General features: G+C 39.8%; 1 protein-coding gene across 1 annotated transcript in view; it reads left to right on the plus strand.

Moving 5' to 3' along the window:
• Positions 1–15021, plus strand: part of igsf11 (immunoglobulin superfamily member 11) — a 94668-nt gene extending 79647 nt beyond the window's left edge. The window contains exons 4-8 of the mRNA XM_041047369.1: positions 6631–6838; positions 7168–7323; positions 8719–8841; positions 9831–9978; positions 11424–15021. Of these exons, the coding sequence (XP_040903303.1) occupies positions 6631–6838; positions 7168–7323; positions 8719–8841; positions 9831–9978; positions 11424–11979 (1191 nt within the window). The 3' untranslated portion in view covers positions 11980–15021. The remainder of the gene's footprint in view (positions 1–6630; positions 6839–7167; positions 7324–8718; positions 8842–9830; positions 9979–11423) is intronic.
• Positions 15022–18717: the final 3696 nt, after the last annotated feature.

The raw sequence follows: 18717 nt of genomic DNA on the forward strand, positions 1-18717 counted from the left end.
ACACACACACACCAACGCATAAACACACAGACAAACTGGCATCAGACAGACTGCTGGTCCAAATGCAGTGCAGCTCCCCATGCATAGTTATATATTTACTAGCTCCGACCATACATGCATGCAGAGTGCACAACAAAAGTGCGAATATGGAGATGCATATTTCCACACATTCAGAAATGAACGCATCACAGAATAATGCTCTCATGTGCACACCTGTGGATAAAGGCTTATAGTGTTTTCTTCACACACACAAAGAAACAACAGTCAGCACAGTCATGTACAGGCACTTACTCATGGATGAATGCATGTGACTGGGAGCTGATACATGTAGAAGGCTGCATCGCACTCATTGTGTTATCGTGCTTCTCTTTCTCACTGTATTGCATCGCATATGACATATGCATATTAAGGTCCATATACGTGTATACCTGGGAACATTGAGTACACTGATGCACTCGCACAACTTTGTAAGTGTGGATTGTCACAAAGGCCACGTGGAAATTTACCCACACACACAATCTGGATACTCACACAGAAGAACAAACCAATATTGTGTGAACTACAGCTCTGCCATCAGGTCTTGTGCATGAAATTGGTGAGCTGTCTCAAAAAGGGAGCGAGGAAGTAAAGTGCTGTGTTGGGTGACAGCTCAAGTACAAGGTCATTTTAGAGGAAGCGAATGTCATAAATGATTACAGTTGATGCTAAAAGCCATTAAGAATAACTGAACAGAAGTCCACACTTCCACACCCTCACAACCTGCATTAGCACTTTGGAGAGCACGCTCAGACCTCTCAGATCTTTCTCTGCTCACATTTGAATACTCCATTTAGATGGGACTGTGCTAAACGATGCAACTCATTTATCACTGGTGGAAGGCTTCTCTGACAGTACAGGCTCGGCTGTTTGTTGTAGTCCAGATTAATCCCGTTGTATATTTTGCTTGATGCTCCACTTGCCATGTTGTTTAAGACCTCATCCCATGCTTTACAGCTTCAGGCCTACATGGCTGACTCCACCCTATAGGCTATACAGCTTAATGAGTCAAGTATGAGCTTCATATATTTTGTTTATCAGTGGAGGAAGTGCATCACCCTGGTGTGCATCTAAATGCTTATATCTGTAGGAATCAATACAAATGACAGATCATACAGGAATTTGTTTAGTTATAAGTTATAGTTAATATCTGTGTGACATTGGCTGAAATGATTATGTGTGAAGTGTGAGGAGCTGCTTCTAGTGATGAACCTAAAGAGTCATCTAACCTTAAGGACCATGTAGGCTGCTTGTCCTTTCCTTTGGACCCGATCCATAAGAGCAGACCAGCGGCATGCGTACCAAACCTTTGTATATATGTTAACAATAACAAACATGCATAACTGTCATGGTTTAGCAGCTGTGGAGAGAAAACCAGACCTAGAGGATAGTGTAAACTGGACTTACATTCTCCAGACACGGCAAATATTTGCCAACATGCTCGCTATATCAACTGAAAAGGCGAGGATACCGTGTGTTAATGTTTTATTAACACTTTGTTTCTGCTGCTCACGAGTGTCCAAAAATCTCTTATTGGAGGTTTAATGAGTAACATAGTGTATAGTTTGAGAATAAAACAATCATTCTCAGTACACCCATTCTATTCTATGTATTTTTTATTTCCTAAATGTCAAACTCTTCCTTTAAATACAGGGATCAATATATTGGAGCTTTCAGACAAATTCCAGCTGTAATTATGACTAAAATGTTGACATGAACACTATCAACAAGCCAGAAACTTGCAATCACAATAACTCCGATATGATATAAATTCTGCATAATCCCTGTCACCGCTCCCTCTACTGTGGTGACCAAGTAACCAATAAAAATAACTTTGCACAGGTCAAATAAATGACAACACCACTCAGCCTCTGAGAATCTCTGTGTCATTGTTTAAACTTCAGCCTTGCTGGGGTCATAGTCCTGTTTGTTTACTCTGACCTTACCTAATGTGTTGAGCTCCAGATTGCGACACGTAGGCATGTAGCTCACAGGAGTGTGTGTGTGTGTGTGTTTGGGTGTGTGTGCAGGTTCATGTGCTGTTTTCTGTGTATGTAATCTGTCCATCATACTGTTGTTGTGATCAAATGTCCTGACCTCTCTCGTCTAGGTGTGAGATAATCCAGATAAACACACACATGCACGCCCAACTAGACAATGGTTTTATGTTTCTGAGCTGTCGTTTATCCTCTTTAAACTGTTTTCTGGATATTGGTGTGATTAATGCTCTAGTAAAAGCTCCAGGTTGGCTCTTCTCTCACATCACCTGTGAAACCAATTCTTAAAACTGATTTTAGAATAGTTGATATATATCAAAAATTTACAACTCTCTGGAGACGTCTCTTCACTTGTAGTTCAATTTTGTCAGTGTTGCCTGAAATCCTGTAAAATCTAATTTTGCTACATATTCTCTCCTTACTTGCTCTAGCTGATGAAAAAAAGTTGGAGAAGAAGTTTTATCACTTTATCACTCCAGGACTGATGAAAACATTTTGTGGTGTTATTTTTAAATTATTTGCAAAAGGAACTGTTTGTTGATTTTTTTTTAAAAAATCAAATAGTAAAAAGTGGACAGTTTGAGTGAAACGAGGCTCTAGTGAAATTGAGGTCATAGAGAATCTGTGGTGCAGAAATTATGTTAATCTGTAATTGAGAACATCTGTCATAGTATTTTAGATGATCAGATTCTGATTCTTATCTGAACCAAACAGTTTGCCAGAGGATGGATGAAATAGACCCTGTATTCATGTACCCTCAAAATGTGACCTTTTTCTCTCTTCACTGCCCCCGTTCAACCCTGTCTAAACAATTTTTGTCGGACACATCAAAGAAAATGAACAAGGACCCATTTCAGACAGACTCAAAAGTGGTATGCTGTTTGTCTGTGGCTGGAAATCCTCCCCATGGAAAGACTAAAGAGAGGTTAAATAATAATCCTAAACTCAGCTTCAACTCATTCTCTCAAATACAACAAAGTGATACTTTTTATTGATCAGGACAGAAGAACTCTGTCCTGATCAATAAAGTGCTTTAAGTGTCTTTGTTAAGGACATTTCAGCAGGGCAGATCCTTCCTTTTTGTGAGGAACTGAACCAGATCAAATATGGCTAATCTGCTTGAGAGGCTGTTATCGTGATTTTTTTTTTATACCAAGATGTATGTACTATAAACATACAATAAGTGAGTTGATCAGAAAATGAACTTAAGGAAGTAATGTCATGTAAAGTAACTTAAAATGTGCTTACATATGTTCCTCCTGCACATTTTCAAACTGTTGTTTTTCTGTAAACGCAGTGTAATAGAACTCATTGTTTGTATTAGTAAGGACAGCCTTGTGGAACACATTATTCACATCATGTATTTTACTCTTCTTTTTCAGCTCTTCATTGTTTCTTGGATGTGATCATCTGACAGCATAACAAAAGGATACAGTGCTTTCCAGCAGTTGACTTTAAATTTTCAGATGCTGGATCTCCCTAATACCCTTCCCTCTAATCCCTACTGCACCTACCCCTACCTACCTTGCACAGTGGAATGAGAACAACATAAAGAGCTGTTATCAGGCTTATTCATGGACGTATTTCACTGCTGTTTGATTCATTCCAGTATCATTGGATCAGTTTATACCTTTTGTTGTATTTTGTATTTCTATAATCAGGTCCTAGCTTCTGTTTATTTTCTGTAAATGACTTCTTCCCACCTATGGCTCCTATTCCACCCCCAGCTGCCTGAGGAAATGGAATTTCTCTTTGAATTTTATCTCCTGAGGGTTCTTCCATTTTTTTCCCTTAAGTTTTAAAACAAAAGGTATTTTTGTTTTATTTTTTCCCCCCTTGTCTCAGACTGGGTCAGAAACTGCTGCTAATCTAGGCCTGAGAAGCCCACTGAGACATGATACTGGGCTATGACCTGATTTAACCTGACCAACAGTTAGACTTTTTTAATCAGTACTCCCTTGCAATGATAACAATAAGAAGAACATAACTTTAAAAACAAGGATGACTGATGTTTGCAGTGTTCTTGAATGTAAAAAGAAACATAGCACCTGGCTGATCAGTCTAAATATTAATTATAAGCTTTGGGAAATATCTGAATAACAATACCATCAAATATGTACAGTGCACATTATGTCTATGTTTAGAACATTTCTCAGACAATAGATAGCTATAACAGTGGCAGCTCACAGTTAGTAAATTGATGGGAGGCTGTAGGGGTTTAGAGATTTATTCAGGCTTTATTGAGGTGATGGCAGTGTCCCTTGTGTCTGGGGCCAACAGGGCCCTCAGGGTCAGTCAAAAGTAGGCTACGGTCATGAGACTGGCACAGGGGATATCTGAAGGTTTACTGCCTGCGTCCAGTTGTGGCTCAGGATACGGTACAATGAGAGAGGATGCCCGTACTGTATATGTGTGTAGGATTTTAGGAGGGAATGGATATGGCAGAGTTTTACCGCTGGATGAGCAGTGGGACATCCAGCTAGTCTAGCTAAGAGTTCTTAGGGCCGTCCGCCATTTGAGTGCTAGCCATGACCTCTTTTCTCCCTGCGTACAGCTACAAAGCCAACCAGGTCACGTGGGAGCATGAGGTGATTTATACGCACACATAAATACGGTTCAGCGCAGTGGACAAAGACACAAGTCAAAAGTGTGGAAAATAGGTGGAATCTGGCACAAGTAAGGCTGGAAATTACACATAGTATACAATTATGTGTGTAATACAGTATTTTTATACACATTACAGACATATGGACCCTGGTTTTATGCCCTCCCCCCAAAAAACAACAACAAAAAAAAAGTAGAGACAGGTGTAAGATACCACACAGTTTTTGGGCCTCCTTTAATCCCCTGCTCATTCATGCACACACACCAGCACACACACACACAAACAGAATGTTGCGTGTGAGGCCGATTGATTGGATCACTTTCACCGAGCATGCAGATTATGTTGTCAGGTCATCAGGAGTGGAGAGCCAGGTCATACCGGTGTGGGGAATCAGAGCAGTAGGCAGATAGATAGAAAGAAAAGTGGAAAAAGATTTGACAGGAAAAGAATGGACAGACAAAATGTAACCACACACTTATTAAACTGAGAAACACTTACTGTGGCAGAACACACACTCACACACACACACAACTCAAAACTGATGCACTACCCATGAGTAAATGAATCTGCACTGAAACACACACACACACACAGAGGAGATGCAGTTGCAGGCTCTCATCACAGCTGAGGAGCTGCCTATTCATCTGCACATAAGAGGACAAAGCGAGTGTACTGCACTCAGGAAATTGCAGCCGTGCAATTTACAACCGTTAAGCAGTGGTGGAGGACACAGTCACATACACACTCCTACACTTTCATCACAACTATCACTCTCTCTCTCACACACACACACACACACGCACACACGCACACACATTAACATGCACACAAAACACACTGGTGCTGGTTGTTTCCCTGCCTGGGTCTTTGAACAGTTCAATGAGGGCTCTTTTCACCAAAGTGAATAGCCCCTCTGATTCCCCTCCATGTGTGTGCGTGTCTGCGTGTGGGATGGTGCATGCGCGTGTGTGATTGCCAGACCTGTGTGCACAACATACCATGCTTTTGTGTGTGTCCTCTTCATCTTTTGTGTGGGCCCAGCTGAGGGGTGAGAGCTGTTTTGCATGTGGCTCGGCCTCACAAACGAGCTGTTGGGCCCAAGTTTGAAGCCTGAGGGAAGCTTTTCAATTAACTGTTCCTTCATTGCTCTTTAATTTGGACCTGTGACAAGCTTACCTCAACCTGAAGGTGCGAGTTCATCTGTACGAGCGTGTTCTCACTGTGATTATTCTCAAAGGTCACCGACATAATGATAAAAGGGGTTTTGGCTGAATTTTTCAGTGGATTTGATTCCTTGTGTAGAGCACAGCCTGCAATGCTTCACTTGGATTCATCAGATTGCAGTTTATATATTTCCAAGTTAAAATGTTTTCAATTATGCATACCATTTAGTGGAAGCTTTCATCTGAAGAGCTTTATAGTACGATGAAAGCATACTTTTAGTACATACTCCTTACCCTAGAATTTACCCACTGAGCTAGAAAGGAGCACTTACAAATAAAAGGTTATTTTTTTGTTTGTTTGTCTGTTTGTTTATTTGTTTTTTTTCTTTAAAGTCTGTTGACTCCTTTTACTTACTCTATCCCCTTTCAAGCTTTTTTCAGCCTCTTAGTAGAACGAGGTCTCCCTCTAGTGAGAGAAATTTGTAACAGGCCACTAAAGGAAATGTTCAAGAATAATTCAAATAAAGATCCTCCAAGTGACAAAAAAAGCACTGAGTTCTAGTGACTGTAATAATAGTCAGATATTTAAGTTTTTGAACGGATTAAAAATGTTGGTTTTTCATTCTCAGTATTTATATGTCTTTACTTTTTCTCCACATTATTTTCCCTGACCTCTTTTACACCAATGTCTCTTTGTGCCATCCTCCCCCCTTTAACTTTTACTAATCTATTTCACCAATTAATTTCCTTCAATTGTCTGTCTCTCTCAATCCCCCACCTGCTGTTTCTCTCTTCCTTTCCTTCCCCTCCCTGTGACATCCCAATCCAGGTGATAATTTACCAGGGCGGCCAGGTGTTCAGTCTCGCCAACCACCTCAATGGTCGTGTGGGCTTCGTGGCCACCATGCCAAGTACAAGTGCCTCCATCTTCATCAACAACACCCAGCTGTCCGACACTGGGACCTACCAGTGCCTGGTCAATAACCTCCCAGACAGAGGGGGGCGCAACATCGGTGTCATTGGGCTCACTGTGTTGGGTAACTAAGAGCACACCTCAACAGATTTTTTTTTTTTTTTTATTGTTTCAAAGAAAGACTAGAATAGTTTCATATGTCTCACACCTACTGTAACAAACGTTTTGTATGTTTTGGTCATATCTCAGTCATAACGGAGACCAGCATCTCATGTTAGTTGTAGAGCTCTAAAGTTTAAACACAGTCATCACTCTGTCACACTGCAAGAGCTGTTGGAAATATGAGGCTCTTCAGCTTTTTTTGAATATATAATTTCCTCTGCAATTAGGAAAACATTACATTTGCTTTGTAAAGTGGTTAGCATGACACCACCCACTCTCTCCATCTGTCAGTGCCCCCCTCGGTGCCAGCATGTCGGATCCAGGGCACACTGGATGTAGGCAGTGACATCATGCTGATCTGCAGCTCAGAGGAAGGTATTCCCACACCGTCCTATTCCTGGGAGAAGCTGGACGCACTGCCCAAGCTGCCGAACAACGCCATGCAAGGTATTACAAACAAGCTGGCCGTCGGAGTTCCCTTTTGCCCCACCTTTGCTGGTAAATCTCACACACATAGTTTAGCTCAGACTCTGAAACAATCCCACCATCACCGCCACCTGTCATGTGCCAGGCCCTAAACAACTGTCTGCCCAAAGGTTCCCCTCCTCTGATCCCGCTGAGGGGTGATAATGGATGGATGGAGTGACTCAAACTGTGTGAATTTGTGAAAGAGTGTGTGTCTGTATTTCACAAATGTGTTTGTGTATGAGCAAAGTGGTTTTGTGTTGTCTCTCATGCTGATTACCAACTCTGACACAGTGTCAGCCTGGACTGGTGCAGTCACTCTGGCCTCATGGCTTCTAAGTGGTGACCTATCATCCATCCAACTACTCTCAGGAGCTGGTGTATTGGAGATGCACTTGGTTTTCAGCATCAGAGATTTAGTGTAGTGGACTCTCCTTCTTTTTTTCCAGCTGTGCTCATTGCACAGTCAAATAATTTTCATCGCAGTCACTCTCTTTGTTTGTACACTACTGGTCAATAGCAGGCTAATATACAGAGAGGTCACATCAGTTTGAGATAGCAGCTGATTCCCACAACAATTAAGTTAATATTTTTTACTTATGCAGCTATAGAGACAAATACTCCAGACAGTGGGGAAGGATTGTAAATCTGAAAGTGAATCACATTTGAAAATTCACATGCATTCAACAGAAATCATTGAATGCATGTGCATTATCAGCATTTGTGAGATAGTAGTTAGCATGTCTAGCAATAAACTTCGATATGTTAATATCTAACCAAGTGGTATTCGTGCATGCTTCTTTAAATATTTGAGTTTATTTTCTGCTGTTTGCAGATTGTTATTTTTGATTATTGAAATTGAAGTGTGTTGCTGGATTGGTTGATGTCAAACTTGTCTCTCTGTGTGTTTAGTTTGACATGTACAGCCATAACATCCGTCATGTCACTGTCAAGGGAACAGGTGAAAATCTGGCTCGCTTGCTATCACTCAAATATCCAGGAAATGCTGAAGCCTTCTCAAGGCCAGCAGTGTACATCCCAGTGACTCCAAACTCACAACTCAACCCATTCATCATTTGTGAAAGACAGAAATTTGCAGCACTTTTTTTTTAACCACACAATATGCTTCACTGGTACAGTTTGTATTAAAGGCACATAGCACCCTCTACTGGTAGATAGAAGAAATAGTTTAAACAAAATGTGAATCAAATTTCAATCATTCAGCGAGTCAGTGTAAACTTTTAGCACGTTTTAATTTAGCTTGCAATTTTTAATTGTTAATATGCATTGGGTCATACAGTATGTTTGTGTGCTCTGACATGTATTTGTGTTTAAGTTACTTTAATTACTATGTGGCTCTGTGCGTGTCCCTTCCAGACCAGATGCAGGGCACTGTCACACTGAGAAACATCAGCACCAGCACCTCAGGACTCTACCAGTGTACCTCCAGCAACGCTATTGGCAAGAGCACCTGTCTGCTCAACCTGCAGGTGGTGGCACGTAAGTATGCTCAGACACACAGCTCCTTTACTGCTGGAGCTTTGTGATGTTGTTATTGTCATATGCAGGCAGGCGGACACACGGCTGACTTGGCGCACATTTCTAAATGGAAAAGCTGCCTTCTCACCTTACTCAAACTCAGACAGATGGGAACAAAGTTAGAAACTTTCTCCTTGAATGACACCTGTCAAACAGTCAGATTAACAGAAAAACAAGCAAATAAACAAAGCACAAGACCAGAACCTGTCACAGATAGCAGCTCATCCCACATTTGACACCAATCAGAGAAAAAGATAGAGAGTCAGTTTGGGTCATACAGGGTCAGACAGTTTGGATAGCTTGACAGAAAAGGCTGCAACATGGTTTTTAGCATTTTTTTTCCCCCAACTGACAATGTGTGACAGGCCTGTGCTCAGAGTCGGAAATGTACTGGTTGAGTGCTGAGTCTATCTGTCAGAGACAACATTGGGTCTCAAGGAAAGTAAAATTTTACTCAAAACTATTTTATTCCATTCCTGTTTCTACTTTCCTCAAGTATTACTGGAAAAGGACCAGGTGTTCCCCTTAGATGGGAGTGTACTTTCTGGCGAGGATGTAAAGCTGTGGGCACTGAAAACTGACATCTGACAGCAGTGGACAGTTTAGTGCATCTTCTGCATTATTTAAGGCAGTATGAAACCCCTCACCCATTCAAAGCAGTGCTGGACTTCTCTGTTTCCATTATTTCCTTGCTTGTGGCACTTTTTAAACAGCTGCTATTATTCATGAAACACTTGCAGTGAGATATATTACCTGAAAGGATTAGATTGCTGTTGTTGGCGTCTACCAAACTCAAAATAGCTTGAAAGTGCACACACGACCTTGAAAACAAGTTAATTAATTCATTATTTAGCTTTCTGTTACCCATCCTTGATAACCTAGACTGAACTTACTGTCCATTACTTGGCACAGTTTTGTGAAACTTCCCCTCCTGTCTCTCTGTCTTGCAGCCCAGCCTCAGAGTGTAGGTCTGATAGCAGGGACCATTGCTACAGGAATCCTGGCTGTCATCATCTGTTCCCTCTTAGTGGTGGTCACACTCTTCTACTGGAAGAACAAGAACAAATACGATGAGGAGGAGATCCCCAATGAGATCAGGTTGGTCATAGGCCATTTGCAACCAAAAGCTGCTGCAGTTTCCAGTTCAAGAAGAACAGTCTGTTCAAACAGTCTGTGAAGCTTTGCCACTTGTTTAAATGGGCTTCAACTTCTCCCCTAAATCACTCCATGAATTGTTTGGAAGATAAATCATTGTTCAGATATCGGAGGCTTTGGTTTACTGACAGAACATCTGTCTCATTTTGGGCTCAAGTACATCGCCCGTTCACAGTTTCCAACCCCATGCCTCCAATTTCCTGCACTAGCAGATATTCACAGTGAATATATTTTATCTCAGCCAAATATATCAGGAGCAAAACATTTCCACCTAAGATTACTCCTCATACAAAAATATTAATGTGAGGAAAGATTGAAAGTGCAACTTCAAAACAGTGTCAACTTTTTAAACAAAATTTTCAAAACAGTTAATGTCTATTCATTGAAAGCATATCTGAAATTGATTGGTTGAAATTCGGTGTAGCCTAATTGCAGGGTTGACTACAACAGGTGAGCACAATAATGCTGACGCTTCATTTAAACAATAAACTAAATACTATAGCCCAGTAACAAATACTACATTTTAAGCTTTTATGTTTATAACTTGTTTTGCTTTCTCTTTTGGATCATGTCAGTTTGATCATAGTAGTTTTTGGCACCTTTGTTGTCACTGCATAATTTGCACAGGTGATCCAGTTATTGTGACCACACACTGTATTTGACAAGGTCCTGAAAGATCAAAGAGCAAATATGAATAAATAAGTAGTTTTTAGATTCACTGTGTGTTGCAACTTGACTACATAGAGAAGCTCTTTGAATTTTTAATGATTCACAGAGGATCTGTGCTAAATTTTTGAAGATGAACTAATTGGCAATCTTACTCCTAATACTTCTTATATTACTGACATCTTCACATCAACTCCAGTCAGTGAAAAAGCATCAAGGATTCAGAGTTGTATCATTTAACAAGCAATTTTATTTATTTATTTTTGCTTTGTTTGAACAAAGCAGTGCAATTTTAAAAGCTTTGAATGCCCAATAAAACAAAACAGAAAAGGAACTTAATCTGTGAATCTAACAAAATACCGAGATTAAACTTAATTATATCAGTTGCTTATTTATTATTATTGTCATTCTCTGTAGGTCTTAAGAGTAAATGTATATAAAGTGGTGATGTTGAATGTCCACACTGAGCTTCTATCTGTAACTAGTGCAATTTTGGTCACCTTATGAAGTTACTGTGAAGGTGTTAACAAGCAGTTGCCTATTTTAACATTGTTCGGTGATCCTTCTCTATGCATTCATCAATGACTAACCTCTTTCACAATATCATTGTGAATCATTGGTCCACTGTGAATAGAGATATTATTTTAAGCTAACAGGACAGTGATGCTGCATAGTTAGTTGTCCGACCATACTGACGCCTCTTTGAAATCTCTCCTCAACAGAGAGGATGACCTTCCTCCTAAGAGGTCATCATCAGTGAAGGCTTTCCACGCAGACGCCTCATCCTCAGAGAACGACACGCTGACGTCCACCAACACATACAACAGCCGCTACTGGCACAACCCCAAACCCAACTATGACACCAACTCCTACACTCGCTACAATGGAGACACACGCCAGACCTTCTCCACTGCTGCCCATGGCGCACATGGACACGGACAGACCCAGAATGCAGGACACGGCCACAGTACAGTGGTCACAGCACCTGGCTCAGCACCACTGTCCCGCCATGCGCAGCCCACAACGGCAACAACAACGTCGTTTGCCAATGGCAGCCACACGCTCCCGCCACCCAAGACTCTGGTAGTCACGACAAACTCTGCCCCATCCCCTCCCACCATGGTGCGCAGCAATGGCTCTGTGAGCCTCAAACCGGTGGTGACATCAACGCATGGGCAACACACGCACTCCTACGCCGTGAGCCAGGCTACACTGGAGCGGATGGGGGCAGTGCCTGTCATGGTGCCTGCCCAGAGCAGAGCAGGCTCGCTGGTCTGAAATCAAATTTGGTAAACTTTTAGCTTTGAAAACAAGACTTAATGAGTGTTTGGTTGAGATGTTTGAAATCCACTGATGAAAAACAGACCGAATATGGGCTGAAGCAGCCCACTGCCCTTTACAGCTGTGTCTTTCTGTTTGTCTCGACCTTTTTATCTGAAAACAAACTGGGATTTTACAGTGCAGAGTTCATTTAATGCCAATTCTTTGATGGACAGGACCCTGCTCCTTTTGTAGAAAAGCACTACATGGAATCTGTTCATCCCCTTATTGGATGAATTGTCCTGGTGAGTGCGGTGGAAAGTGCTTTTCAACAACTTGGATGATTTCACAAAGCTGGAGTGAATTTACCTGCAGAACCTGGATTCCCAGATCTCATTCAGGGCTGGATCGTTGTGATGATTGTGTTTTTTTGGACTCAAAGCAACACAAGGCATTTTCATCTTAGTGTGTCCATACTGCATGGTCAGAAAGAAATGAGCTCGGATTCCCACATAAATGCATGTGTCCCTTGTTTTAGGATAACAAATTAAGTCCATATTATTTCTAATAATTTCTTCTCATGGTTGTAATTTTGATTGATCGTAATGATAGTGATGATGAGGATTAGGCTTTGAAAAAGTGAATGTTCAAACGTCTGTTGAGAGAAACTTAAAGGATGAAAGTATAAGAATGAAATGATGGTGGTTAAAATGGCCTTAGAAGCTTAGAGAGAGGGGTTTTAAATTGGGTGCAATACATCACATATACTTTTCTTCACTGAATGCAAACATTTTCATTTTCTTGCACTTTTCAGAGCAATTTTATATCAAAACTGCTGTCTTATGAATAATAACTCAGTCTTACTCATGAAACGCTTGCCCGTACAACATAGATCGAAACTTGTCTGCACATGCAAAATCCTGGTGATATTTGGAGACTGTACATGTGCTGGAATTTCAGAGAAAAACAGCACAACATTTTTCACAACACAAAACTACTGACCCCCCTGATTTAAACTTGAACCTGCAGATGGATATTGTCGTAGTCTTTGCTGTGTTCATCCTTGCTGTTGTCCTAATCTGGTCCATGTCACATCAGTGCTGCTTTGAGAAGACATGGATAAAAGGATGTCTTATTTCATAAATGCTTTATAAAGAGACAAATATATATTTAAAGGTGATTTTTTTTCCTTCGACAAAGGCTAACACCTACTGTTTTCTACTGTACATATTGTAACTACAACAGTAGGCTAGATTACAAATCAAAGAAAATACGTTATATGTCTGACTGATACATATTTTACAGCTCATGTGTCTTAATTTTAAAACAGTTCTTTTTGTTACATTAGACAACAAGCTGGGTTTGATAAACAGTGTTATTGGTTTCAATGAAGGGATTTTTTTTTTATGATGTCATTTTCTATTGAGTAATGCCATTTCATCACCAGGTCCGAGGTAAATACAGTACGGTTTAAAACTAATGACCATATGTTTTACTATAAATAATAGATACCTATAATAGACACATGGTAGAAAGTATCACTGTGTTGACCTACTGTATTTATGTTTTAACCAAATTTCACCACTGGAAAAACAGTCTGATCTTTGTGTGTTACATGCAGTATTGGAAAGACTATTTTTTTTCCCTCATTCTCTCTTAAAAGTAACTTCTCTGTATGTCTAATTTATGGTTTTTAATGTGCTATTTTTGGCATTTAAAGTCTGAGAATTTGTTTCTGCTAACTTTACAAAAAAGTGCTCCAACATTAACAAATACAATTTTGTGATTTATGGTGAAAGCTGTTTTTCATAATTATTTCATCCAGATGACTTCGCAGACAGGAATACTTTTTTGATCTTTTTTTTTTTTTCTTAATGCGAGAAAGACATTTCAATCTTCATGCCATTTCCTAGTAGGTTTTAGATGCACTCGAATTTGAGTTGAAAATTTTTGAAAATTCAAGAAAAAAGAAGATTTAGCAGTTAATTTAGAGTGGTATTAACGTGTAATTCTAGATTAAATAAATATCAATAAACCCAACAAATATTTACATCATAAGAATAAAAAATACCAGCCAAGGTAATATACCTTTGTATCATTGGTGTCATCCTTCAATTGACACATTTATGGACTGAGTCCCATGATGAGTACCAGTCAACACTGGTTTTCCATCACAGTTTGTTGTCAGATGTGAAGGCCTGCAGTTTACACACAGACCTAGATAATACAGCAATACTGATTTCTGCAAATCATAATGGAAATGGTTTGCAGTTTTAAATCTTCTTTTTTTCACCCCACTACTCTATTAGTTACTGCAATACGTACCAGTTTAGATCAACCACAAGCATGCTTCTTCATTAGCATAGATTTGACCCAGCTCTGACCACAGCCACACACCCACCCACTGTTTTTACAGACATATTTATCCAGTTTCTTTTTCCTCATGGCCGTTTAATGTGTGGCAGACCTACAGTGCCCGCAAGATATATATACACACACATCGATTTATGAATATAGAAAGGATGAAAAAGGTCAAAAGATTAAATTTCAGTCATCATCTCACTGTGTTTTTTTTTTTTTTTTTGCTGACAGTGTCTTCATGATAAAATCTTCTGTCTGTGTCGATTTCTCTCACCATTTTTTCCCCAGTGTCCCTGCCCTGAACACTGGCTGATGATATTAAAGAATAACTTTTCTTCTAAGATTTCTGGCTTTATTCTTTCCAGAAGGAATAGCAAGCTGGAAGAGCTAAACTGAGATTATTTTATGTTAACTCTACCCTCCATTTGCAATGGAGGGTAGAGGGCACAATCAGTAGAAATCTACTGAGGTTTTAACCCAGATTAACAACAACAACAACAACAACAAAAAAAACAAAAACACCTCATCGTCTACCCTGGCCATTGGTTGGCATATGGTACACAAGGTGGTTTATGGGTTGTATATATAGATAAATAATGACCTGTGGTATATTGCCAATAGTAAAAACAAACAATCTGTAAATATGTATAAAGATACATCTTGTTCTTACTGTTGGGTTGAAATGAAATAGGAAAAATAACACTGGAACTTGTAGTGAATAAATATTGTTAATACATTCTAGTCGGCATCCTGCTTATTTATTTGTGTGCGTGTGTGTGTGTGTGCGCGTACATGTGGAAATACACTGGAATAGAGGAAATGTAAACTGTGTAACTAAGAAGCAGCTGTGAGCAAGGTTACCAGTCTACTGTACATGATGACAATAAATAAATAAATAATGCTACTGAATGAGCCTATTTCAACATGACAGATGATGCTAGAAAAATATACAGTTGTAGGAAGCAAAGGAAACAAGAGAAGCCTTTACAAAAACAAGCTGATTTTACTGTTCGTGCTGATGCTGATGTGCATTTTCACTTTGCAGACACACATCTCTCCTCTCTACTTTCACTACTCTGGGTTTCAGTTACATGGAAATTGGAGCCCAGAATATGAGGCTGATGCTCTGATTTAACAGGAATCCACTATGGCTGCTAAATTCATTTGCCATGGTCACTCGTTGTTTTAATGAAATGCCCGACTGATAACTGAGGAAATATATGACGCACGAGTCTCTCTGATGGATCTTGACATCAGTAATTGGTAAGAAATATTTTCAGCAGTCAGTGTGTTTAAGTATTTGTGTCTAACAACTGAATGTTTGTCTTGGTCTGATTTTGTGTGAGAGTTTGTGTGTATATGTTAGTGTGTGTGTGGCATGACAAACTGTCTAATTGCTTCCTGTATTTAATGCAAAAAACAAAACAAACAAAAGAGAGAAATAGGCCTTCAAGAGGATCATCATTATGTAGAAATGGACTCCTCATAAAATGTTCCATGTAGGTATTGTGTTGAGAGGGAGTTGCCGGGTCTCGCCGTGACAGAATACTGTGTAATATGAATAACACATTTCAGGCTTTGCTCAGCAAGCTTTCTATGAAACTTATTCACTGAGCCTTTGGTGCTGCTGGAGGCTGTTAAGACAGCCATGAAGAACAGAAGCTGTGCAGAATAACAATATGAAAAATATGCAAGTGTGCTAGTTTCTTCATTCACTTGTGGTTTCTATTCCCAGGACACATTGTGTAACTCTGCACAAATGGAATGCCCTTGAACTAAAGACACAGAATCTGGTGCAGGCCATGATACATGAACAGGTGTATTTTTTCAGTTTAAGATATACGAGTTTCCCAATTATAATTTTTCTGTTTAATATCTGTTTTAACAAAAACATATAATTTTTACTGACTGTTTTAAACACCAGGTCTGTGTGGTGCTCCTGACCTTCACAGTGGAGTTGATTACGTTATGAACAAATGCCTGAGGGTATGTTGATCTGCATAAATGTGAAATTGCTCGGCTCATTACTGACCATTTATCAAGTATACTGTACCACATTACCCTGATACCCATGTCAGTACCGCTCCTAAATATTTGGATGTTTTTAGGTTGTATTAAGGTCCGTGACATCACGTGTGTGTATGTGTGACTGTTCACTTGGTGGGTCTGTTGTGTATTTGGCTGATTTATAAATAGCTATTATCATTTCAGCCAGGTCAGTACTTCTTCCTGTTCTGTAGAGATGGGAAATTTAAGATTGGGGAAACTGCAGTTCTTAAATGCATCACTGGGGGGCACTGTTTGAACAGCCAGAGGGATGTTCTTCAGTTCAGCCTCACATCCCATCGTAAGACTTCAAGACAGTAAATTCCCAACCATTCATTATAAAAGGGAGAGGAGTGTTAATGGACGTATTTAATTTTAATGAAATAGAAGGGAAATAACTGCTGACAGGACACTTGTCTTAATGCAACCTCAACAGATGAATTTTACTGACATTAATCCTCTTGGAATCATTTCTAATGTGAATTTCCAACTAAACAATTTCAGCTTTACAAATCAACAGGAGTGAAACATCATTTTACGGTATGTGTGTTTTCTCACACTCTTAAGTAAAGCATGGGGATTAATTATCTTCTTTCTGAGATCTGAGTTACGATGAATCAAATGAATTGCTCTTTCAGTTTTCCTTTTCCCCCTTTTCTTCCCTGCACCAGAGCCTTCACTTCTCCTCAGCACTTAAACTGTGCTAAATTGCAAATGACATATCTGTGAAGACTGTCAGTCATGCAGGTCATGGTTGTCCAGGAAGAGTTGAACTGAGGGCAAAGTCCAGTTGCCCTCGATTCAGCTCTTCTTGGATTACAAATTACAGCTGACTCTAGTTTTTATTTATTGCTTTTTTGCAGGTATATATTCAGCATCTTGCAATTCTTTTCATTTTGAAAAGTGCTACCTAAATACTGTAATTTCCATAATTACTATCATTATCTGGTCTTCTGAAGCTCTAGCATATCTTTGCAAAAGACCATGGCAGTCTAGACACTATATTTTTGCCTCCTGCCAAAGCCGACTGCATTAGAAAGCTTTTAACTTAGCCCAGCTGTCAGAATGCTACTGTACGCCTAATGGTGGCTACAAAACTTCTGTGAACCAGGAGCAGATGTCATTTGCATTACACAACGCTTCAGACTGCATGGGACTATTCTCTTTTATATGTCCAGCTGAGTGCACCTTTCATTCATCAAGCAATTACAAACCTTTGCAAATGACTGAAACCAAGTCAGTTTGATAGATAGAGATGCTGCCTCCATGGTGCTATGGAGAATATTAAAACTAAAAGTAGGACACACATAACTGAAATAGCTGAAGGGGAAGGTCCAAGTTTTTTTTTTTTTTTTTCATAATCCCCAGTTGCACTAGTACTACAGCTCTAAAGGAAAAAAAGAAAGAAAAAAATGCTGTAAACTTTTGTATAAAACAAAGGTCTGTGGTAATTTTTGTGTGTCTGTTGTGCATTTGAAGTAGGAACAAGATAAGGCAGAGAATAAAGCCAAGATGTGAGGTGATATGTGATGATGTCTGAAGTGCATATTTTTATTTTGGTGATAGTTCATTTGTTCTTTGATCTGTGATTCTCTATCAGAAGCTAAAGTGAACATGCACACCGATGAGAAGTGGAACAAATGAAAGAAAGAGAGACAGAGAGAAAAAGGCAGAAACCCATTTACAGGCAGAGTGGACAGGTGGCCAGCTATGGAGCTGAATACAACCAATCAGCCCCCTGTGGTTTCCAAGCTGAATGCTCAATGCTGTTTCTGAGAAATCACTTTGGACATTCATTACATTGCCCTGTCCAAAATGTTCTCTTCTCTCTAGTGTTCCCATAATAACCCTGATCTGTGGAACTGGCTGGCTGCCTTTATCTCTTCCTTCGGCAATGTTTTATTCTATACGTCCGTCCATCTGTGCTAAAATAAGCAGCGATTTTGGCAACAATGCCACAGAGTAGCGGTAAACAAGAGTAGCTGAACAATTTAATGTCTAACACGTGTTTGAAACAATCGCAAAGTAGAAGAGTCAATTCAGCATATTTAACCTAAATGCAATGGGGTACCAAGACATATTGCTGAATGAGTGAGTGACCCCATCGGACCACTTTCTGGAAATAGGCAGTTTTCTTTAATGCCTACAAAACACTCATCTGAAGACATCGAGCGGTTCTAATCATGACACCATGACACAGCACTGTCAGAGGTGCCGATCCTGTGGTTGTCTGATGTTGTCCCCAGGTGGTTTCTCTTTTCCACACCAGTGGAACTGTCACCCTGCAGGTATTTCCTGTCAGTTATAACAACATCAGTGTTAGTGGAGGTGGTTTCAAAAATGATGCCA

The sequence above is a fragment of the Toxotes jaculatrix genome, chromosome 9 (assembly GCF_017976425.1).
Source record: "Toxotes jaculatrix isolate fToxJac2 chromosome 9, fToxJac2.pri, whole genome shotgun sequence".
NCBI classification, from domain to species: domain Eukaryota; kingdom Metazoa; phylum Chordata; class Actinopteri; family Toxotidae; genus Toxotes; species Toxotes jaculatrix.